The sequence below is a fragment of the Callorhinchus milii genome, unplaced genomic scaffold (genome assembly GCF_018977255.1).
Source record: "Callorhinchus milii isolate IMCB2004 unplaced genomic scaffold, IMCB_Cmil_1.0 Scaffold14, whole genome shotgun sequence".
Taxonomy (NCBI): domain Eukaryota; kingdom Metazoa; phylum Chordata; class Chondrichthyes; order Chimaeriformes; family Callorhinchidae; genus Callorhinchus; species Callorhinchus milii.
The window spans coordinates 12,358,031-12,382,589 of NW_024704755.1; the positions used below are offsets into that span (position 1 = coordinate 12,358,031).

At 41.2% G+C, this 24,559-nt stretch overlaps 2 protein-coding genes across 8 annotated transcripts in view; one reads left to right on the forward strand and one right to left on the reverse strand.

The window, feature by feature from the left end:
• tsnaxip1 (translin-associated factor X interacting protein 1) overlaps positions 1 to 9,509 on the forward strand; it is a 29,051-nt gene extending 19,542 nt beyond the window's left edge. For both annotated transcript variants that reach the window (XM_007889524.2, XM_042340533.1), the window contains 4 exons: positions 1,163 to 1,272; positions 2,906 to 3,026; positions 7,303 to 7,409; positions 8,483 to 9,509. In XM_007889524.2, coding sequence (XP_007887715.1) covers positions 1,163 to 1,272; positions 2,906 to 3,026; positions 7,303 to 7,409; positions 8,483 to 8,687 — 543 coding nt within the window. In that variant the 3' untranslated portion in view covers positions 8,688 to 9,509. The remainder of the gene's footprint in view (positions 1 to 1,162; positions 1,273 to 2,905; positions 3,027 to 7,302; positions 7,410 to 8,482) is intronic.
• A 586-nt stretch (positions 9,510 to 10,095) lies between these two features.
• The window catches only part of cenpt (centromere protein T), a 31,068-nt gene continuing 16,604 nt past the window's right edge, over positions 10,096 to 24,559 (reverse strand). For all 6 annotated transcript variants that reach the window (XM_042340251.1, XM_042340253.1, XM_042340252.1 and 3 more), the window contains 14 exons: positions 22,904 to 22,994; positions 22,049 to 22,182; positions 21,320 to 21,380; positions 20,308 to 20,432; positions 20,074 to 20,146; positions 19,591 to 19,712; positions 17,806 to 18,243; positions 15,998 to 16,120; positions 14,896 to 15,042; positions 14,182 to 14,340; positions 13,885 to 13,966; positions 12,148 to 12,309; positions 11,913 to 12,017; positions 10,096 to 11,516 (listed from right to left, as the gene is read on the reverse strand). In XM_042340251.1, the coding sequence (XP_042196185.1) occupies positions 11,393 to 11,516; positions 11,913 to 12,017; positions 12,148 to 12,309; positions 13,885 to 13,966; positions 14,182 to 14,340; positions 14,896 to 15,042; positions 15,998 to 16,120; positions 17,806 to 18,243; positions 19,591 to 19,712; positions 20,074 to 20,146; positions 20,308 to 20,432; positions 21,320 to 21,380; positions 22,049 to 22,182; positions 22,904 to 22,994 (1,946 nt within the window). In that variant the 3' untranslated portion in view covers positions 10,096 to 11,392. The remainder of the gene's footprint in view (positions 11,517 to 11,912; positions 12,018 to 12,147; positions 12,310 to 13,884; positions 13,967 to 14,181; positions 14,341 to 14,895; positions 15,043 to 15,997; positions 16,121 to 17,805; positions 18,244 to 19,590; positions 19,713 to 20,073; positions 20,147 to 20,307; positions 20,433 to 21,319; positions 21,381 to 22,048; positions 22,183 to 22,903; positions 22,995 to 24,559) is intronic.

A 24,559-nucleotide genomic window follows, 5' to 3' on the forward strand; every position in this document is an offset into this window, starting at 1 on the left:
GGTTGGAGCTCCAATGTAGGGTCCTGCGGCAGTTTGATTGCATGCCACTCAGTTTGGATTCCAATCTGTGCTGGTCTGGAGATACTGAAACAGAAGTCAAACGCAGAGCTAAAATTGCACTTGAGGTATTCAACTTACCTGGACGAGAGACAACTTTCTTCAGCTCAACGTGCGAAAAACCGAGGCACTCCTGATTGGCTCACGTCAGCGCCTCCGCACCTCAGGCGCTGACACCATCAGCATCCAAGGCTGCACTCTCCACCTCTCAAAGCCAGTCAGGAACCTCGGCGTTTTGTTCGACCCTGAGCTGTCCTTTCTCCCTCACATCCGCACCACAACTGGCACCGCCTTCCATCACCTCCGGAACATCGCCAGATTACGGCACTACCTCACCCCTCACGCTGCTGAAACCCTGGTTCACGCCTTTGTCACCTCAAGGCTGGACTATGGGAACTCTCTCCTCGCCGGCCTTCCCGCCACCTCCCTCCACAAGCTACAGGTCATTCAGAACCTGCAGCTCGTGTACTGTCCCGCACCAGGCTTCGGGACCACATCACTCCCACCCTCGCTCGCCTCCACTGGCTCCCCATCCCCCAGAGGATTGATTTCAAGATCCTCATCCTCACCTACAAGGCCATTCACGGCCTTGCTCCCTCCTACCTCTCCAACCTACTTTCCCCCTACCTACCTGCCCGTACTCTCCGTTCCTCTGGCTCCGGTCTGCTCCACGTCCCCCGCCCCAACCGTCCTACCATCGGTGGTCGGGCCTTCAGCCTCTCAGCCCCCAGGCTCTGGAACTCCATCCCCCAGTGCCTTCGCCGCTTCCTCCCTTTCCTCCTTCAAGGCCGGTCTCAAAACCTTTCTCTTTGACCGTGCCTTCAGTTCCCCTCTCAACTCTCTTCCCCCTCCTCGCTCCCTCCCTTCCCTCCCCTCACCCTGACCATTTCCCCCCTCCTTGCTCCCTCCCTGCTCGGGTCATGACCCAACTGTGCAGCGCCTTGGGACGTCCTCCTGACGTGAAAGGCGCTTTATAAATGGAATCTTGTTGTTGTTGTTGTACCTGCCGTGGTTATAAGCAGGAGATAGTGGAAATAATGATATAGTGTTAAGGATTGATCTTCTGCCTTTTTAAAGTGGACTGTGTTTTTTAAATCCTTTTAAGGTTGATGAAAGTATGTACCATGGACAAGTCCAGTTGATTTCAAATCTGGCAAAGCAAATGACCTGGCATGACAACACTAACGAAGGCTTTCTTAGCAAAATTAACTTCAGGTCAGAATTACTCATACCTCTCAGTATCAAATGGATTTCAAAAGAGTAGCAATAAAGGCAACATACAGGAATAGGACTGAATAGAATAGAACTGAATGGTTTGCTTTTTCAAATGGCATAGACATGATGGGCCAAATAGCTTTCTTCTGTGCTGTAAAGTTCAGAGGTTCTAAAGCGATGGTGAGTTGCTACAATTGTCTTCATTCTCTAGTTAAATTGGTGATTCATCTCTGGGCTGGATCACTGCTCTGCGCCATTCGTCACAAATACATCGTCACACCATTTAGCAGTAAGGGCTGTTGACTGCTTTGAGACGTTTCAATATGATTAAGATCTTATAATAATAATAATAATAATAATCCTTGCATTTGATATAGCGCTTTTCACGTCGGGAGGACGTCCCAAAGCGCTTCACAGAACACACTGTAAAGTGAATTGACTGTATATTTGTGGGCGAACGCGGCATCCAATTGCGCACAGCAATGTCCCACAAACAGTCGTAGATTGAAAAAGACCAATTTTTATTATTGTTTTTTGTTTTGGAGGGATTATTATTAGGCTCTGAGTGGAGTAAGGAAACTTGCCCAAGGTTTCGCCCTCTGCCTGGAATTGAACTCAGGTCTCTCGCTTGCAAAGCGAGTGCTCTAACCACTGAGCTACAGGACTCCACAAATATATCTCTGCTCTGCTCTTATATCAAATGCAAGGATTATTATTTTGAGTTAAGGAAGTTGGGGATTAGCCGGGGTTCCCCACTCCTAATCATTATCCAGTGACCCCCCCCCCACCCCCTGCAGTAGATAGTGTACCTGCAGATATCAGCTGAGGATGGGATCTGGTGGACCTGTGATGCCCCATTGCCTATAAATGTATATGGTGAGGTAGGTATATGAAAGCTCAGATGTCTCATTGTCTATAGGAGAATAGAGCGGAAAATATTGGGGAAAGGCTGAACCTATTTGAGCTGTAATAAATGTACAAATTTGCATCCTATTTAATAATGTTAAAACATTCATGTTTAGGTCTTTCCTATCAATTTGGGGCAGATAAATATAGAATGATAATAATGTGGCCATTCAATCCATGACTGTTTGTGGGACACTGCTGTGTGTGATTGGCAGTTGCACTTTGCTCACGAAATATACAATCAATTCACTTTACAATATATCCTGTGAAGCGCTTTGAGACGTCTCAATGACTTGATAAGGCGTTATATCTGTGAAGCTCTTTGAGACGTCGAGAAGATGTGAAAGACTATATCAAATGCAAGGATTATTATTATTATTATTATATGAAATGAAAAAATGCAAAGATTAATGCTTCAATGGTGCAGCAAGACTCAACAAAACTAAGGTCTTCTCTCTCAGATGATCGAATGAATATATGGGATTGTAGACATTTAGGGATAATGTGAATCCAAATGTCTAATCCAGAGCACGATGAACCCATTTCCTTGCTGGGTTTACAGTATTACTGAATCGAGGGGGTGGGGGGAATCAAACCAGCTCCAGCTCTTCAGTCCTAAGTGTAAATGGAATCCCATTACTCTGCAGTTTATTATTTTTATTGTTGTGATTGGGCACGTGGAAGGGATGAATTTTGAAATTAAAACTCCTAAATTTATTTCTTGCAGTCATTTGTTAAAGAATACTTTCCCCAACAAAACAGTCGAGTACCTCGATGAGCTGCTGCAAGCTGCAGAATTCCAGCTCGGAGCTGACGAAAATCTGAACTACAAAGCCTTATTTGGTGAGGTAATGTACATCATCATCATCCATGTCTTCAAAACAAATCCCAAGATGTATTAAAGCTGTATTGAGGAACACAAATATTTAAACTCGTAAATTAACAATTCAGCGATGCATTGCCATACAAACGTGCTGTATTACATGGTGTGATATAGGTTCAGCACAGATTGTTACACTGTTGTGAAACTACAGTACAGTGCACCGCTTTGGATAAAACAGCAGCAATGAAAGTTTTACCACTACAACAACTTGCATTTATACAGCTCCTTTCACGTCGGGAGGATGTCCCAAGGCGCTGGACAGTGAAGGGTTTACACCCGAGCAACAAGTGTTTCCCATTGCAAGGATCTCAGGAATCTCTTTGAAGTTGGACTGGTAGAATGTTAGGCACCTTTCGAACCAGTGGGTTGGAGCATATGACCTACTGAATAAGTAAATAGTGTGAAGCTATCGCTACAGATCCAAGATCAAGGGAATTCGCTCCGCGTCACTTCTCCTCCAACATCCACCCACCCCCCACCCCCTCACTCCCACACTCCGACTGCTACCCATCCTCCCCTACTCACTTTTGTACCCGTTTCCCCACCCTCTGTCACCAAACTCATCCTATCCCTGAAACCAACCACCTGCTCCCTTGACCCCATCCCCACTCCACTCCTTATATCCCAGCTCCACTTTCTTGCCCCACATATCACCGACATCGTCAACCTGTCCCTCTCCTCTGGCTCTGTCCCCATTCCCTTAAAAACTGCCACCATCACACCCACCTTGAAAAAACCCTCCCTTGATGTGTCGCAGCTATCAAGCTACCGGCCCATCTCCAACCTCCCCTTTCTCTCCAAGGTCCTGGAAAGAGTTGTCGCCTCCCAACTGCGCTCTTTCCTTTCCACCCATTCACTTTTCGAACCCCTTCAGTCAGGTTTCCGTGCTGCCCATAGCACAGAAACTGCCCTGGTCAAGGTCACCAATGATATCCTGACCATCTGTGACCAGGGCTCCCTCTGCCTCCTCGTCCTCCTCGACCTATCGGCAGCATTCGATACGGTCGACCACGCTATCCTACTCCACCGCTTGTCCTCCCACCTCAACCTTCAAGGCACTGTCCTTGAGTGGTTTAGGTCGTACCTTTCTCACCGTCTTCACTTTGTCTCAACAAATGGCTTCTCCTCCACCCCCCGCACTGTCTCGTGCGGTGTCCCTCAGGGCTCTGTCCTCGGTCCCCTCCTCTTCACCCTCTACATGCTCCCCCTTGGTGACATCATCCGCAGACATGGAGTTAACTTCCACATGTATGCGGATGACACCCAACTCTACCTTTCCTCCTCTACCCTCAACTCCATGACCACCGATGTCCTGACAGCTGCCTGTCTGACATCGAGTCTTGGACGAGAGACAACTTTCTTCAGCTCAACGTGCGAAAAACCGAGGCCCTCCTGATTGGCTCACGTCAGCGCCTCCGCACCTCAACAACAACAACAAGATTCCATTTATAAAGCGCCTTTCACGTCAGGAGGACGTCCCAAGGCGCTGCACAGTTGGGTCATGACCCGAGCAGGGGGGAAATGGTGAGGGGAGGGAAGGGAGGGAGCGAGGAGGGGGGAAATGGTCAGGGTAAGGGGAGGGAAGGGAGGGAGCGAGGAGGGGGAAGAGAGTCGAGAGGGGAGCTGAAGGCTCGGTCAAAGAGAACCATCAGCATCCAAGGCTGCACTCTCCACCTCTCAAAGCCAGTCAGGAACCTCTGCGTTTTGTTCGACCCTGAGCTGTCCTTTCTCCCTCACATCCGCACCACAACTGGCACCGCCTTCCATCACCTCCGGAACATCGCCAGACTACGGCATTACCTCACCCCTCACGCTGCTGAAACACTGGTCCACGCCTTCGTCACCTCAAGGCTGGACTATGGGAACTCTCTCCTCGCCGGCCTTCCCGCCACCTCCCTCCACAAGCTACAGGTCATTCAGAACCCTGCAGCTCGTGTACTGTCCCGCACCAGGTTTCGGGACCACATCACTCCCACCCTCGCTCGCCTCCACTGGCTCCCCATCCCCCAGAGGATCGAATTCAAGATCCTCATCCTCCCCTACAAGGCCATCCACGGCCTCGCTCCCTCCTACCTCTCCAACCTACTATCCCCCTACCTACCTGCCCGTACCCTCCGTTCCTCCGGCTCCGGTCTGCTCCACGTCCCCCGCCCCAATCGCCCTACCATCGGTGGTCGGGCCTTCAGCCTCTCAGCCCCCAGGCTCTGGAACTCCATCCCCCAGTGCCTTCGCCGCTTCCTCCCTCTCCTCCTTCAAGGCCGGTCTCAAAACCTTTCTCTTTGACCGAGCCTTCAGCTCCCCTCTCGACTCTCTACCCCCTCCTCGCTCCCTCCCTTCCCTCCACTCACCCTCACCATTTCACCCCTCCTCGCTCCCTCCCTTCCCTCCCCTCACCCTGACCATTTCCCCCTGCTCGGGTCCTGACCCAACTGTGCAGCGCCTTGGGACGTCCTCCTGACGTGAAAGGCGCTTTATAAATGGAATCTTGTTGTTGTACAGTGCTCAGTAGCAGTGAGTAAGGCAAACCAGATGCTGGGTTGTATAAAAGGGCAATATTAAGCTGATATTGGAATACTGTGTGCAGCTCTGGTCACCGCAATACAAAAAGGATATTGCAGTGACTGAGAGAATAGAGAGGAGGGCAATCAAAATAATTGAGGGGATGGAGGGACTGGACTGGTCTCTCCATCTGGGGACTGGAGCAATTAGGTAAACTGGGCATGTACATGCTGGAGAGGAGAAGATTGATATGATTACAGTCTTTAAGATTCTAAAGGGCCTAGATAATGTAGACTGTAATAAGCTGTTTTATTTTGTACTGAACAAAAGGACACAGCCTGCGATTGAAGGTTGGGGATAAATTCAGAACAAATCTGTGGAAACACTACTTCAGGGAGCGAATAGTAAACGTATGGAACAGGCTCACTAGGAAGAGGGTGGAAGCAGAAAATGTTGATTCATTCAAGGATAACTTTGATAGATTTCTGTTAGGAACTAATATCTTGGGATACGGTATATAGTTTGGGACTCAACATGTCATGCGACTGACAGGATGGTGGAAGGTGAACTAGATGGACCTTGGTCTTTCGCTAAGCAAATTCTTATGTTCTTATGTTGTTATGTGTGTCAGAGAATTGGGAGGAGAAGTCACTATTGTACAAGTGATGCAACTGGAATGATGGACACAAATGAGCTCAATAAATTATTAATGAAAAAAATATAAAAAGAAAAAACATCTATTTAGCTGATATTAAGAAATATGTAAAAGAGAAGTCTGCAGAGGTACATAATAATTTGAGGGAAAACTGTGTACCAGTCCAGAGAGCTCAGTGAAAAGAAGAATTTCAAACCTTCCAAAAAGGAAATGAGAAAACATTTAATTGGAAAACAGAATATGGTCTTTTTAGGACTTACTTTCAACACGGATATTCAGCCATTCTTAGCACCATCATCTGTTATGTATTGGGAGTACTTAGTAACCTTGTGTTCTGATAACTAAATTCCATAAATTTAATCATATGAAAGGGAGGTATGGGAGTAAGGTAGGACTGTGAGACTGAAGGTATCTACGTGCTCTGTGAGCCTATGCAGACTTCTGCGCTGTGTCTTTGTTGCTGTAATTTGTTATGCATTTCTGATGGTCTTTACTGATGTCTTGATATTTCTATTTCAAGTAGGTGGAGTGAAAATCGTTTAATTACTAAAGGTGCATATTTTATAGGTAGACCAATAAAAATATAGCTCTCAAATCCTAGATAACATCAATGTATTATCTGGTTTGGTAAACCAGTTGGCCAAATGCATTGTTTTTACTTTGGTATACTTTTGCTTAGATTTTAGACCTAGGAATGAAGTTACTGAGTTGTATTTTCCACTTAGTTAGCACCACAAAAGTTGAGCAATTTTTTTGGGGGGAGGATGTTGGTAGTAAGTTGCTTCATCTTGTACATCACAAGCTAAATATAGATTAATATTGGCTCCTTCAGATCCATTTAACTGGTTCACCTGATCTCTTGGCTGCAAGATGAGAGACCTAGATGAGGAGAGGAATGTTATTCACAGTCCAAGCTTCTTCTATTCATTGCACGAGTGCTACTGAATGTAATTCTGCACTGCATTCCAATCCCCTCCTGTGATTTTTAAACCACAGTAAGCTTTCTATCAGAGAAACTGCAGTTTCTTAATATATGTGGTTTGGCTTCTTGCATTCATATTTCATTGCTTCTGTCACTGTTTTACAGAATGAAGAGGAAAAACCAGGTCCTTTCATCATGTTATTAAAAAACCAGCAAGAATCTGAGAAAATCCAGTACGTGGACGAACTGAAAAGTAAACTGGAAGAGGCAGTGTAAGAGTCCAGTTTCCAGGAGAAAATATTAAAACTTCCCATTGTATAAGGATAGTACAACACTTAGGAAGTACTTTTCAAATAGGATAATGTCTCGATAGTCTATCCCACGGGTATTAGGAAGAAGTGGGTATTTGAAGGAGTTGACCAATGGTGTGATGAGAGATAGGGTTTTAAGAGGCTTTTAAGGCAGGGGTACCAGAGTGTAAGGCATAGTGGCTGATATCTTAACCACCAATGATGGGACACAAAATTACAATGTTATGACACAGTTCACATCTCTGATGAGCACGAGTCTTCTCAGGCGCCACTGCTGTCAGCTCCCGAGCAGTTCAACTCTGTTGTGGTAGATCTTTTGCCTGAGTAGCATCAACAGCAGTTTTCGGATCTTTAATCCCTCTCTTCAACCCATGGGATCACTCTTTCATATTGAACACATTCCACAATGGCTATTATATACATGCTATTCCATCAGAAAGATTGTATTTTTCACTGGTGTTTATATTCACCACCTTAATCATGAACTAAGGAGACAGTAAAAAGCACTAACTTCAAGTCTAATCTGGAATTAAATGCCTTTGAATGTTATCTATAGAATGTATTTCATCCTTAATGCAGTTCACTAAGCTAAAGTGACTATTTTGTATTTGTTTTACTGCTGTGTTGAAGGATAGGAACTTTCACAGAGTACAGACACTATCTTTAGTGCAAATTCCTGGCATTCCACTCATTTAATAACATCTACAAATATGCTAAAATTAGCACAAAGGAATATTTACATAGATTCACATGGAATTTACGGCAAGTGAACAGGCCATTCGGCCCAACTAGTCCGTGCCAGCTTTTGTACTTAACATGAGTTTTCATCCACTCCTTACTCCTTCCCATATCCTTCTAATCCCTTCTCCCACATGTTGGGAGCCTAACAAATTCAAAGCAGTCCCCATAACTCTCAAATACTGTACAATAGTTATTTGCATTAGCTGCAAAGCAGATTATTGTAAACTGCACCCGATAAAATAAGGCTATGACTTTATTATATTTTAATTATTATGTGTAATCCTTTTATATAGAGACGTCACAGTAGCCGATCTAAAAAATGCTTTTCAAGACATTGACCCTTCTATCCTGCCACACATCTTGGACACGTACATAATGTATGCTTTTCAAACAACAAAGGAACAGATCGATCAGGCTGGTCCTCTGGATCTTGACGTGCTGCTCGAGCGACTGCAAGTATGTGATGTCAAGAGAATAGGACCACCATCTATTGAATAAAATTAGTCTTTCAGTTTTAAAGTTTTTAAAACATGTTATACTAATCTAACAGTATATAGTTTATTTTAGAATGAATATACTATAAACAGCAATAAAATTAGTTGTTTCTTAACTACTTGAAACCATAGTCTTTATTTTTTTTAAGCAAAATGGGTCCATAGGAGGTCAAGTTTCTGACTCATCTTTGCAAACCAGATGTGATGCTATAAGTAGAAAAAGCCCATATATAGCTGGAGAATAGCTATCTGTGTGTCAAGACTATTTGACAAAAGCGTTGAATTTTATCTTTCAGGTGCAAACATATTCTTTTTGCTAGGACTGCATTTAATAACAGGCCTCAACAAAATAAAGTTATAACAATAATAAGTTAGAAAAATGATGATCTATAGTAATCTATAATAATCTCCCTGGACAATAGAATAGGGTGGTGACTTGATTTGTAGTCAGCTGCTTTGTAATGGACTGCTCTAAAGTATGAGGAAGCATCCCAGGAGAGTCTTTGTAAATAGATTAATTTTATTAAGGGTTCATATTGTATTAATTACAGCAATTGAGCTTGAGGCATGATAATACACCAAAGCACGCAATGTAATTTCAGATAGGAATAAAAGTGAAAAATACTTTCCCCAGATGGCACGTTATAATGTACTTTCAGCAGATTTTTTAGAGCTACAATAATGTTAAATATACCTTAGTGCAGTCTAAGGTATTCAATCAATTATTAATCGACTTCATTCAGTCGACGCATCCAAATGGGGAAAATGTACTGTGACTATGTCAACTCCCTGTTTGTCAGCTTTCCCAACTCTTGTCTCCACAAGCTACTGATCATCCAGAACTCTGTAGCTCGTGTCCTCTCCCGCACTCCCACTCCCACCCAGCTCCACTGGCTCCCCACCCCCCAGAGTTCAAAATCCACGTCATTGCCTTCCAGGAATTCCACGGCCTGCTCCCTCCTACCTCTGTGACCTGCTAACCCCATATCGATGTGTCTGCTCCCTCAGCTCAGCAGGGTCTGGCTTGCTCCACACTTCCCGCCATCGGCGCTCAGGCCTCTCTAACCCCACTCTTTGTAACTTCATCCCAGTCCCTTCACCTTACTCCTGACCTTGCCTTCTTCAAGGCACGTCTCAAGACCCTCCTCCTTGACTGCCTTCACTCTTCTACCTCTACCCTCCCTGTCCTCCACCCTCCCCAATCCCCAGCTCGGGTCCAAATCCCTGACTGTCCAGTGCCTTAGGACGTTCTCCTGACGTGAAAGCTGCTGTTTATGTGTGTGACATTGGATAATGAGAGTTAGTGACTCCAGTATTTCAATGCAGCGCATCAAATACAAGCTGAACACGCACAAGAGCAATTAATTTCCAGCATCAGAAATGTAGGCGAAGAGTGTATTAAACCTTGCAGGAATTGACATGGCTCTTATAATGAACAATGGTTTCAAGATGTATGCCTGCCAAAAATGGAAATGAACTGTACAAGTAATTTATTGCTTTATTATGTCTTAGGTATTATTACATTGTACAATTAAATAAAGTCTGATTCAAACTCTACTATACAATGGTAAATCAAAAATGCATTTAAGATTTAAATAGAAATACAAGTTTATAAAAGAATAGTGGAATACAACATACATTTTCTGAGGCGAGCAAAACATTGGTCAAGTGAAATGGCCAGCTTCATTTCTGTGAAGCATTAGGTTAAGTGGCTCTCCTTAATTCTCTAGGAAATTTAAGAAATTTACATTAGATGGTGTATACACCAAAGTACTCACAAGCCACAAATATAGAAGACATTTTCAAATCAAAGAATGCAAAACGACTGGGAAAACTGTTTGGCTTTTAGAGAGGCTGTTAATAACCGCTTCATATCATTCTATCATCGCTACTTAAAAACATTCAGACATAACTGAAAAACAGAATTTGAGCCAATGATTTTTGGAATCTTGATGAAGCAAATTGCTTGTGTTCACTCAGACTCAGGACATTTATTTTATATTGATGCTGACACGTGGATATGCCACATTTAATTTCATTTAACCTCTGGGACTTGGATTTGAGGCTGGTTCAATCAAACTGCTGGGTGTGTAAGTCTTACAAGAAATTAGTTGAAAGTGAATCCATTTCTATCAGCATGGATCCATATAGCACTCGAGTTCCCATAATGTAGCACAAAATTAGCAATCTTACTCAGAGAGGTTAGAAGGATGGCGTGTTGTATGGGGGGGCATATCACTGTTCAGGCTTGTTTTGAGTGGAGAGTTTTACATACGTGGCTTTGTTGTATCTATTGGGAATTGTTTGATGTCGGCTCGTGCTCAGTATACACAAAATTGATAGCAAATAGTTTTGCAATCCACGATCTGACACCATCATCCAGATTTTTCTTTCAAGTCAAATCAAATCATTGAAATGACTCAAACGTGACTCAGAATCAGATAAATACCCTGATTTTATATTAATACAGTGACTTTTTGACAGGGAGGAAGGAAGTAAAGAAAGAAAATCAGCTTCTACAAGATACTGACATTTATAAGTGCAACAAAAGCACATCACTGCATACTGTACCAGGAAGAACCTTTTTTAAAATGGCTGTGGATTTATACATTTCTACATAATCAGGTCCTGGACTTTAGACCCACAACAGAAGTTAATTTGTGACTTTTTGACTTGTGAACTCAGAGCAGAACCGAAGAGACGCTGCAGTTATTTCTTAGGAATAAGATTATTCCCACTAACAGCCATTGGAATTAGTTTTTCTCTGTACTCCATAGGCAGATGTTGCTCAATGAGGACATTCAAGGGTGTCTTATCAGTCACAAATCCCTGTCTGATAAACAAGAGCAATAAATCAACAACAAACTCAACACATGAACTTCAATTTCTACTCAAACAGAACTAATACTCAATCAGTCTAAGTAAACTACAGTATATTATAGGGTTATCCATTCTGTACTTTGCAAAATCTTTATAAACCTATGGTGATAGTTTCTTATTCATGTTACATTGATAGGCACGTAGTTTACATCCCATGAAAAAAATAATTACCTCAGTCACACTGCAGAACCTCTTCAGTTTTCAATTGCTATAGCCCTTCATATTTCTACCCATTCTCATTCAGAACTCTGCATGATGGTGACTTTATAACCTGCTAACCAGCTAAAATTAAGTTAACAAGTTTACTGAATTTCTTCAGCATCTTCTAAAGACTAGATTCAACACTCACCTTTTCATTAGAAGTTCCAAGTCTTCTTTTTCAACAGTCTTTCTTTTAGCATGTTTACTGTAAACATCCATGTCATCGCAAAGCTGTTTGAAATACACGTCCATACTGTACAAAAAAATGCATTTAAAAATGGTGAGAAAAGACAGATTGTGACACAGTAAGAATAATGAACTGTGCCAATGCAGTAGCTCATGGCCCGTCTACTGCAGGATTTTTTCCTTTGCAAAACACTTACCATTGTTCAACAGCGTTATACGTTTCTTTCTTCACTTTCATTTTGGCATAGTGAGAAAAGGCATTCTTAATGAAGCTTCTTGGCAGGATAGGTTTTTCCTTCTTTTGTCTCGTCGTTTGCCTTTTCCCACTTTGTTTTCCCTTTGCAAGTGGTTTTTGTTCCCTGTTGAAAAGTAGTAGAAATAATAATAATCCTTGCATTTGATATAGCGTTTTTCACGTCTTCTCGACGTCTCAAAGCGCTTCACAGAATAGACTGTAAATAATAATAATAATAATCCTTGCATTTGATATAGCGCTTTTCACGTCGGGAGGACGTCCCAAAGCGCTGCACAGAACACACTGTAAAGTGAATTGACTGTATATTTGTGGGCGAAACGTGGCAGCCAATTGCGCACAGCAGTGTCCCACAAACATTTGTGGACTGAAGTGACCAACTTTTTTTTTTGAAGGATTATTATCAGGCGTATGGAGTAAGGAAACTTGCCCAAGGTTTCGCCCTGCCGGGAATCAAACCCAGGTCTCTCCCTTGCAAGGCGAGTACTCTAACCACCAAGTTAAGTTACAGGACTCTGATGCGAAATATTTCACATCGTCACGATCTCTTTTTATCTCTTCCCATATATTAATCAGAAATCAAAAGCAAAGAACACAATAATAAAGGAGATAATTTGTCAACAGAGGCAAAATAATGAAATGGAATAAGGGCTGTTATGTTTTAGACTCTTAAAAAATGTTAGGAAAATGTGATACGCATATTTTTGAGGTTTCATGGGCTGCAATGTTAGTTTGCTTATGAGATGTTAAACTGAGGACCCCATCAGGTGGATGTCAAAGATCCCATGGTACTATTTGCAAAGAGGAGGTGGTTTCTCCCAATGTCCTGGCCCACAAATCCCCCAAATAAATATTGGTTACTCACTCCATGACTGTTTGTAAGACATTGCCATAAGAGTGGCTGCCACGTTTCGCCCACAAAATATACAATCAAATTACTTTACAGTATATCCTGGAAACCACTTTGAGATGTCTCAACAACATAAGGCACTATATCGTTTGCAAGCATTAAATTAATAAGCATTGCTATTGGAACTGAACATAGAACAGAAAATTATTATTTATAGAACCCTAATTTATCAAACCTCTTCAAGTTAAAAAAACTAACCAGTGGAGATATTCTTCACAGTATAAAACATGTAACCCATCATTAAAACACTTCTGCATTTTTTCACTTGACAGGAGCTCTTTTCATGAAAAATCATTTCACTTTAACCAGGATTTCAGCGCAGTCTCAAACTATGAAAGAGCTATATAATCCTGTAGTCCTGTAGCTCAGTGGTTAGAGCACTTGCCTCACAAGTACTTTGATTCCCGTCAGGGCGAAATCTTGGGCAAGTTTCCTTACTCCACACGCCTGATAATAATCCCTCAAGAAAAAAAATATGAAATAATAACTTGGTCACTCAATTCCACAAATGTTTGTGGGACACTGCTGTGCGCAATTGGGTGACATGTTTCGCCCACAAATATACAGTCAATTCACTTTACAGTATATTCTGTGAAGCGCTTTGAGACGTCTCGAAGATGTGAAAAGCGCTATATCAAATGCAAGGATTATTATTATTATAATGACAAATAAAATACAAACAAATGTAGTGTAAAAAGATACTCATTGGTACATACACAAACATACATCCTTTGTCTAAAATGTTATTGTATTGTTTTCCCCATTGCTTACTTTGTTGCAAGTATCTTGAGAAAGTGGGGTGTGGTCAGCAAAGGAGACGGTTTGCTTTTCAAACGCTGGAAGACTGGTCTCACTTTTACACCGATGAAAGCAATCAGGTTGAGAAAGGAAGAGAAAAAGCATGGTTTAAAATTCATAAATGTTGCAAACACATCAAAATTGTGAAAATGAGTCAAATTTTCAAATTAAAAATGGGAAGGATTTAAAGTTTGCATTGGTTTCGTACAATTTGTTTTCTCAAATTCATCAAAAAAAAAATCCAGTGACGTTTGCGGCTTTACTGTTTACCTTCACTGGGATCTTGTTCGGATTCGCTGTCACCTCCTGTCAACTCTTCTTCCTCATCCACTTCATCACTTTCTGCTCTGTTAGAAGACTGTGCTGCACTAAACTCCCCTCCACTGTGAGGAGGTGAACTCTGTCTGGCTTCTTGGGATGGCTCCAATGCTGCAGGGGGAAAAAAAAATGGCTACCGTGGAATTAATTTGATTCAACCATTTCACTCGTCCAAAAATTTCAGGACACTTTATTGATGCACAAATAATATCAAAATCGCAATTCATGTGCTTATTATTTGCTTGATCCTTCCGTTGGATAATTCAATGATATTAAGGGCCATCCAACATGAAAACGGAAGACAAAACAACTTAAAACAAAAAACAAATTCACCAATAACTTATTTTGTCAGGGAGGGCGTAAAGAAAAAAAATCACTTTCAAGCACCTGGGAAATGTTGAGATATCCATTTTCTCAAGGATCCCATTACACCAGCCTCTAGCTCTGTAACTGGGACTAACATCACAAGCAAATAGGTGGTCTCTTGTTTAAATTCACGTGTGATTCCTCTGCGTAAACAAGCCCGAGGACTGTTGCAAGATAGCACTTCTCAACAAAATCGGTGCAACTTGTTTTTGCCCACATTGGTATTTGCTCAAATTCAACAAAGATTTTTAACAATTTTTTTGCTAAATGCTTGCTTGCATCTTAAATCTTCACTCTCACCGTCAAAGACAGTTGGATATTCACTGTCGTTCTCTGCCACTTTCTCTGCGTATGCCTCTGTTCTTTTTGAATGTTCTGCTGCAGCCAGTGACGTCTTTACCCCATGTTCAGACTGACACTCCCTGGCACCCTCTTGTGTTTGGATCTCTGAAGAATAAAACAACATCTACATGCTCACAGAACAGATTGAAAACTTAATTTGAATTTAATAATAATCCTTCAAATTGATATAGCACCTTAACACGTCATCGAGACGTCTCAAAGCGCTTCACAGAATATACTGTAAAGTGAATTGACTGTATAATTTTTGTCTGCGAAGCTTTAACTTAGATGAAAAACAGTTTAGTGTAAACACCCCCAGAAAGGAGTGGCTACTGAAGAAAGTTTTGACCATTATGATTTGTGTTTATGGGTCTGTGACAAAAGTGTTGGATTTTGGAATTGAAAGAATCTCAGCAGGTTATTTTCATAGTGGCTTAACAAATGAAATTTTATTTAGAAATATTTTATTCTCATTACTCTGAAAAGCCACACTATGGTATAAGCTAGTGAATAGCACAGGAAATAGTGATGACTCATGCTGAAATACTTTCATGAAATTGGCAGTCCTCCAATGCCTCGCTCCACTCTATATTCCTGGCGCTTTGGGACGTCCTCCTGATGTGAAAGGTGCTATACAAATATCATTTGTTGTAATTTGTTGTTGTTGTCTTCATCTGTAATCCCACATGAAGCTTCAGCAAGCTATTCACTTGCATGGGGAGCATCACAGTTTAGCCTAATTCTATTGCTATCACAGATGCAAGTGGTTTTCAACAGGGATCAGAACAGTAATCAGGAGAGGGAATCTGTTTTCTAAGTCCTGAAATCGACTGTAATTGCTCACTGGTATCCTGTCTAAAAACAGATAAATCAGCACTGATCAGGTATCAAACACGACTCAGCATCACTGGGGTGCAGTTTTTCCATCAAACCACCGAGAAAGCCTACATTCCATCTGGTTACACATCTAAAGCAACCTCACTCCATTTCAAATGTATTCAATTTCCAATTCAGATAGCACAGGTCTGAATGACTGATTGACTGCAGCCTAACCACTTACCTTGCTCATTGTAATCAGCTTGATTTTCATCCTGATCTGCTGCTTCTTCATTTTGCTTTGATGTTTCAGAATAAGCTACCGATTCCTGCACTTGTTTGAATTGGTGAGCTGGTTCCTCGATAACTAGAATAAAACATAGTAAATGTGTTTTTGTTAAAAACCACTATACATTTGCACAGCGCCTTTCACTTTGGGACATCCTTCTGACAAACAGATGTAATTTGTTGTAAATACTATAAAAGTATTCAGATACCTTCACACCCTAGCACCTCCCTATCTTTCTGATCTTCTATCCTACTCATCGGCTCGCCCTCTCCACTTAGGTATTTTTGGCTTGCTATACGTCCCCCGCCCTCGATGGCTGAGATCTCTATACCCCTAATCTCTGGGCCACCTTGGCTTTAACTTTATACCTTGGCTCTTTATCTATCCTTCACAGGTTATTTGACGAGAAACAAATTAAACAGAATAATCAGGATTAGTGTAAAACTGACCATTATGCACATTTTCATGAATCTAACTTTCTAATGAAATCCAACAGCCCAACCCTGCCCATTTGACTCAAAGCATTCATTCCCCCCATGATAAAACAGTTTGCAAGCTTCAAATACTAGTGTTACAACAATTATGAAACTCCATTTACTGGTCAAAAAGTTCTGCCTGCTTTGGAAAGACTGGAAGCAGTTTCAACAACAAATGAGGCAACAATTCAGCCTCCAGCAATTAATTAAGTAAATGGTGTGTTTTACCTGCCCGAAACAAACGACACATTAAATATACACTTCCTGCAAAAAGCATAAATTATAGAATGTATAGCACAAAAAATAGTCCCCTGCCCTTTCTACAGCCATTTTCTTTTTGTCTTTCGATATTTTAGTTAGCAGCAACAAGGTTCCTTAGATCCCCTGGTAGCAAATAGTTAACAGTTTTTCTAGAACCTCTAATAATTGCTGTTACGTAAGCAAAAATATTATAACTGTACTTAAACTCCTTTTACTGTGAAAATAGTTTTTAAAAACTTTCTGGAAAATTAACTTGCAGTATGTAAGAGTACAATAAAGAGACCATAAAATTAAACCTAGCCCAGGATTATTTAACAAATAACTTATAATTCACAGGAAAGTAGAGAAATAAATAGCATCAGATAATAAAGGCTCCTCTATGGAATTATGTGACTGCCATGGTGTAATTTACAAAGCCTCACTTCACCACAACTGATCATTTCTGTGCTGGTCAATGATGACAGATACGTTGGTCATGATAAATGTAGTCCATCCTCCCAGGTGTTCTGTGAATTATGATTCTTTTAGCTCGTAGCACTAAGATTTCAGAGTAAGCTCGTAGAATAAGTGAAGTAAATGCATTAACTGATTTCACGATAGAGGAACAATATATTACTCTGGAAATAGTTTCAAAATGTCACTTTGCTGGTGAAAATTTTTCTAGTACTGCATGGTGCGATTTTCCACATTAGGAACTTCTGAGCTCTTGGCAGGTTCTCAAAAGAGGTACAGAGTGAGCTGCCAATGTACTTGGCAGAAGTCTGGAGAAATAGGTTTGCTTAGCAGAGAATACAAAATGGATGGGGAAATCACAACCAGTGATGGGGTAAAAGAGACAAAAGAAAGATACAAAGAGAGAGAGAAAGATACATTTAGAGGAAAATATTCCAAAGGAAAGAATTGTCTCCACAATTTTTTCCCCCTAAAATAGATGTAACACTGTAATATTATTGAACACATCTTCATTATTCCTCTCATGATATCAACTGCTCTGTATTGTATTGTATCAGGATTAGACTGCAATACCATTGGCATCAGACTGATCTTCGATGCATAGATCTTCGTCATCTTTTTTTGTAGTATATACAGACTGCTGGACTTGCTCTGCAAAGTAATCCTCCTTTTCTTCAACGAAAGGAGAACTTGGTCTTCCTGCGTTGGCTGTCTTTACAGATTCTTCCTCAAAAGAGCCCGATAATTCAGTCTGTCTTTCCAGGTTTTGTTCTGTATTCAGAAGAGACTCGTTTCTCAATTCCTGTGACCCTGCTGTTGGCTTGCTTAAAGGATTTGCAGTTTCTGACTCAACAACCTCCATTCCATCACTGGTCTTTGTCTCGGGCAAATCAAATAGCTCAGTACTGCCCAAGAGTTCATCTTCTTTCGAAAATGTCCGTGTGTTTTCTGCAGATTTCTCTTTGCCAGCAGCATCGTCAACAGATTGGCGTTCTTCGTGGATTCTTTTCTCTAGATTACAAAAAGATTTTCATATTAGTTCATTGCTAGTGAAGGCATCAATCCACAAAAAGCTCAATTCATTTTATAGTTTACAGTGAATTTCAAACTAAGTACAGCCAAGAGGAATAATACATTCCATTATCAAAGATCATCACAAATGGAACTAATGAGTATGTGTACTGTGGCTGTATGGCTCAGTATGCTGATAATGCAGTTGGCGGGTTGTAGACGCATCCCTGAGATTTCCCCAAAGGGCACATTTCTCATCTTGACAATTCTGCCAGGCAGTTCTCCACAGCATCACAAACAATCCAGATATGTTGCTCACTGCCTTTTTGCAGATCATCTGCCAATCACCTTATTAATGTCATTAGTTGAGGCCTAGCATAAATTGCACCACAGGGATCCTGCTGTTCTGTAACATAATTAATTCACTGGTCCATTAGGCATGTGTTCCTTCAAAAATATACCTACATATGATGGGAGTGTTTGAGGAAGGACATATCTATAGAAATCACTGTTGGAAACATTACAACCAAACTGTATCCATACATTCAACAAACATCCGTCAAGTAAATGGATACAAAATGGGAAGTAAACAGAAAGACAAGCAAGTGAACAACGTCTCTTTGATGTCAGTGTATCCTTAAAGATGAAGTACTGCAGTACAATTTAATGAGAATAAAATTGGACATTGGAAGAGAATTTTGATGAATTAATGACATGCTGTACGGATTCTGCAGGATGTTGTCATTTCTTTTTGTGACATGGCTGTGATGATGATCAGTGTATATAATTAAACTCTTAAATATTTGATTAATTAATGTCACTTCTGCAGCCAGTCAGTCTGCTTGGCATGGCTGTGTAGAATTTGATGGTACATAAACACCCTTCCCTACTGATATTCAGTCATTGTAAAAAAAACACTGAAATGCTTTTTTAATAGGTACACACCATCATCAGATGAATTTGAATGAGCTGCTGTTACTGACCACAACATGAACATATTCTAATGCTATTCAGCAGAAATGGTTTGTAATCAGTCTTGGTGCTTTTCTCACAATAGCTCACAGCTGGCAAAAGACTGATCATGGTAAGTATGTATTTGTTCACCTAAACGCTCAACATACCAGCTGTAAAGGCAAAGCAGCTGCTTATTGCACTGCAGAATCATCAGTCTTACTCACAACATGCCCCAGAATGTAGAAAGTAGTCGTCTCCAAAATGTAACCAAAGCAGTGTTTCCATTCACCAGTTCTCTAAAATCTGTTTGTAATTAAATATAAACCAAACATGGTTTGGGCAAACTGAAAGCTGAGGGAAACAATTGATTTTTAAACTAAATATTTATCATACCCTTTTCTTCCTGTAAATAGAAAAGGACTTTTTCTTCAAAATAATCTTCACTGACGAGTCTGTGTTCTCCAGGTCTTCTACTCAAAACTGGCCTTGCTACAGACTTTTCAACATCAAATGAACTGTAATAGACAGAATAATATTAATGCATTCCCTGTAAAGCACCATCATTGGCATTTTATATTCAAATGACGGAAGATGAATTTCTGTGAGACCGTAAGGATCCAGCTTCGTATCTCACCAGAGATGAGGATTGTACAAGGATTTACCTGAAATTGGAATTTCAACAATTCCACCCACCCAAAAAGCAATAATTGGAATCCCTGATATAGTATTGACAGCTTGAGAAAAAAAATCTATATTCTTTCATAGTCATTCTTCAAAAGAAGAATGTTTATTTAACATTATCAACATCTGGACAATAAAAGTTCAAGTGTTAATATGTTACACTACAGAGTGAGCTTGGCTTCTATCAGTTAGTACCCAATTATTCCTGAAGCCTCAATCAGTCCTGTGGTGTTTTCAAATGGTTCCAATTGTTCATTTTCTTCAGGTTCTGAAAAAAAATCAAAGAAATGCTTTACCATATTTGTATGATTTTCATTGAACATTTATCACTTTTACATCCGTCATTTCTAGATATTCTGTGCCATAATATGCTGTTTGCTTTGTGTCAAATTATTTCCTTTCCCCATGTAAAATGTCCTCATTCCATACCTTTCGCTTGGAGATATTGGTTTAACCCTTTTTCAAAGTCCTCCTTGCTTATGAATTTGTGTCTTCTGTGGCTTCTGCTCAGAATTGGTTTTGTGGTGGATTCTACAAAGTCTGGATCAAGAAAACTGCAACAAAACAAATGATTGTTCTAAACATTCCCAGTTTTTAATCCCTGTCACCAAACTTGTACCTTGAGGCAGGAATCAGGTGCAATCTGAGACACAGTAAAACTCACCCAGTTAGGGAAAACTGATCTCAATCCTTCTTACTATTGGAGGTGAAATACAATCCCTGTAGATTTAATACTTTACTGCTCGAGGTACCAGCCCATTTACCCTTAAAGTATTGTTATCTCGTGACTGGTGCTGGAAAGCCAACATGTGGATATTGCGTGACAACAAAAAAATTACATTTGTATAGTGCCTTTCACGTCGGGAGGATGTCCCAAGGGGCTGGACGATCAGTATTTCGGATCTGAGCTGGGGGTCAGGATCGGGGAGGGTGGGGGGCGGGGGGAAGGAGGGTGATCGACTGCAATAGAATCGGGTTCAGATGTAACCACGACCAAGGTTACATTAGTATGATCACTCTTATCATTTAAGATCACATACAGAGAATGGTTGCGATACCAGAGAACTGGTGTCTACTAAACCATACTCCAGTATGAGTTGCCGCTTCAGGAGCGCGAGAGCATGCTGGAAAGTGACCCCATCTTGTCACAGCAAAATTGGCTAGGTTTATTCTTTTTGATAACTTTTAATAAATTGTTAAAATAAATGAAAAGAAAATGGAAATATGCAGCAAGATGGTTTAAAAAGGATGAATTCAACTGGCATAACTCATTTTTATTCAACTTGATTCAGGGTTAACAAAATCACTGCTTCCCGTGGATGTACCTTATCGTGTTAGCTAATCATTATGCAGTAAAGTGCAAACAGCAGAATCTCTTAAACAGTAATGTTCAGCATTACCAAATGATACCAGCATTCATTTGCAATATTCAAGTGATTACCCAGTTGTTGTTGACATGTCGGTCTTTTCACTTGGTTCCACCGGTTCATTTCCTTGAGCCTCTAAAGATGTGAGAAACACGTTACCACATAAAATGTATTTCAATCAACAGCATTACAACAACAACAACATTGCATTTATAGAACGCCTTTCACGTCGGGAGGACGTCCCAAGGCGCTGGACAGTTGTGTCGGGAGGTAAATGGTCAGGGTGAGGGGAGGGAAGGGAGGGAGCGAGGAGGGGATAGAGAGTCAAGAGGGAAGGTGAAGGCACAATTGAAGAGAAAGGTCTTGAGACCGGCCTTGAAGGAGGAAAGGGAGGAAGCAGCGAAGGCACTGGGGGATAGAGTTCCAGAGCCCAGGGGCTGAGAGGCTGAAAGCCCGGCCACCGATGGTAGGGCGGTTAGGGCGGGGCATGTGGAGCAGACCGGAGCCAGAGGAACGGAGGGTACAGGCAGGTAAGTACATTTCATCAAAATATCAATCAAGTATCACTGTGAAGAGAGATTATTAAATTTAGCAAATATTATTTAGCAGAAATCGCCAAAAATACATTGGCTTTAATAGCAAAATCAATTGATGATATAAGTTAAATCAACAATACAGTCAAACCTGAAAGGATTGCCATTGAAAAATGTGACATAGATCAGTGTTCATAGAGAAACAGATCTAGGATGTTCTTTATGGTAACAGTGCAACAATAATGGTGTAGGTCCATGAGGTTAGCATACCTGTTCTGTCGAGGAGGGTCTCTTTTTCAAACTGTGAAATACGTATTCTCTTGCGCTTCCCAACATTAAAGTTTATGGGAAAATTCTGCTCTGTTGTATCTTCTTCTGGCAAATTAAAACTGAAGCTGTCTGCACTGAAAAGGACAGGAATACTTTAATAAAATAGTATTCTGACCGTCTTCCTGTATTTAGGAACATTTGGCTACAAAATGATAGTTCAGAAACTTACCATCCATTTTAATGGTCAGTTGGAGCAATCTTAGAATAGAAAACCAACTATCTGTTTCACTTGTTATATGGCAAAGGCTTCCAAGCTTCTCAACACATTTCCTTACAATTTATTAATTAAAGTCTAAAAGTAAAAATCTCTAACAAATCATTTACTGTCCAAATCCGATGGTCCAGTGCTTTGGGACATCCTCCTGACGTGAAAGGCGACATGCAAACATAATTTTATATTGTACTATTAAAACCAACCACTGGTTGTACATCCCATACAGTGCAAAAACCTGAAGTTCAGTAATACTGAGTGCTATATACAAAGATTTCTATGACAATTGAAAAGTGGAGATTCCAACCATTGAATTTCAAAAGAGAAGGGAGTTTCTCCCGATTTCTTGGCCAACTACCCTCCAAATAAAATTAGTCACTCACTACGTGGCTGTTTGTGGGACAACGATGTGTGCAAATTGGTTGCCACATTCGTCCACCAAATACAGTGATACCACTTTACAGCATGTCCTGTGAAGTGCTTTGAGGCATCACATAGAGGCAATGTGATTAAGGAACTATATCGAATGCAAGGATTATAATTAAACAATTACTCCTAAAAAAAGTTGCTAATTTTAAACAAACCTGTCGTTTGGCAATTTCATCTCGGATATACGTTGCTTTGACCGAGATTCTCTTTTATTCTTCACCACCTTAACAATGGAAGATTCTTGTTCTGTTAAGAAAACAAAGTTTCAGTTAACGCAGTACTATAGTTGGCTTAAGAACTTGTAATTTAATCCTACTCAATTATGAAAAAAATCTGAGAGGCAAGTACTGTTTTGGTAGGATGAGTGAAACAATTCATCTTTTTACTGCAGTTTATTCTAGTTATTTTTAGATTTGCAGTTTAGTGCTTACGGGGTGAGGAACTTTACTGAGAACACTGTCCTCCTCCACAAACAGGCAGAATCCTTTATCGGATATGGCAGAGAAATAGAACAGACTTGTTTGTTTTTTGACCAGTTTGGAGTGAACATTTCTCAGCTTGACTAAATTGGCAGCACTCTTGAGTCAGAGTATTGCAGGTTAACATAAGAAATGTTGGACAAAAAAAGATCAAGGTCCATCTAGTTCACCCTCCCCTTCCTGGCGGTCGTATGCACTTATGTCACAAACTGCCTATGTACTATATCCCATAATGTTATTTCCTAAAAGAAAACTATCTAATCTGTGTTTGAAAGAATCATCGTTTCCTGCTTTAACCGTCTCCCCGGGGATCCTGTTCCACAGGTTCACTATTTGCTCACTGAAATAGTGTTTGCGTAGATTTGTTCTGAATTTACCCCCTTTTCAATCACAGATCTACTTTTAAGCCTAGACTGACTGCAAAGTTCTGAGAGTCCAATATAATGCTGCATCATCATTGCAACATCACCTGGCTCCGCCACCGTCTCTCTCCATAAGCTGCCAAAACCGTCATACACACTTTCATTACATCAAGGCTTGACTATGCAAACTTGCTTGACGGCCTCCCCAACTCCTCCTTCCACAGGCTGCAGATCATCCAGCAGCCTCTCCCGTACCAGGCTCCATGACCCTATCACCCCCATCCTCACACGACTCCACTGGCTTCCCATCACACAGAGGATACAGTTCAAGATCATGGTCCTCACCTTCAAAACCTTCCATGGTCTTGCTCCCCCTTATCTCTGCAACCTTCTTAACCCCTTACGATCCTGCTTGCTCCCTCCGCTCAGCATGCTTCGCATCCCCTGCCTCGCTCGTCCCACTATCAGCAAGCGGGCCTTCTGCCACTCTGCCCCCACCCTCTGGAACTCCACATCGCAGTCCCTTCGCCTCGCCCCCTCCCTTGCCTCCTTCAAGACCCATCTCAAAACCCTCATCTTCAACCGTGCTTTCAATCTCCCTGCTTCCCACCCGCCCGCCACCCTCCCTGACCCCCAGCTCGATTCTGAAATTCTTTCTGTCCAGCGCCTTGGGATGTCCTCTCAACATGAAAGGCGCTATACAAATGTAATTTTGTTATTGTTGTTGCATTGCTTGGAGGTGCCTTCCTTTGGATGAAAAGTTAACTGAGGTCTTGTCTGCCTGTCAGGTGGAGGTTAAAGATCTCATGGCACTATTCAAGAAAAGTTTGGAGTTTATCATAGTATTCTGGCCAACAATTTCCCAGTTAAAAACAATCATTCACTTTATAGCCATTTGTGGGACACTGTTGTGTGCAAATTGGCTGCCACAATTATCTACAAAATGCAGTCATTAAAATTTACAATAAAT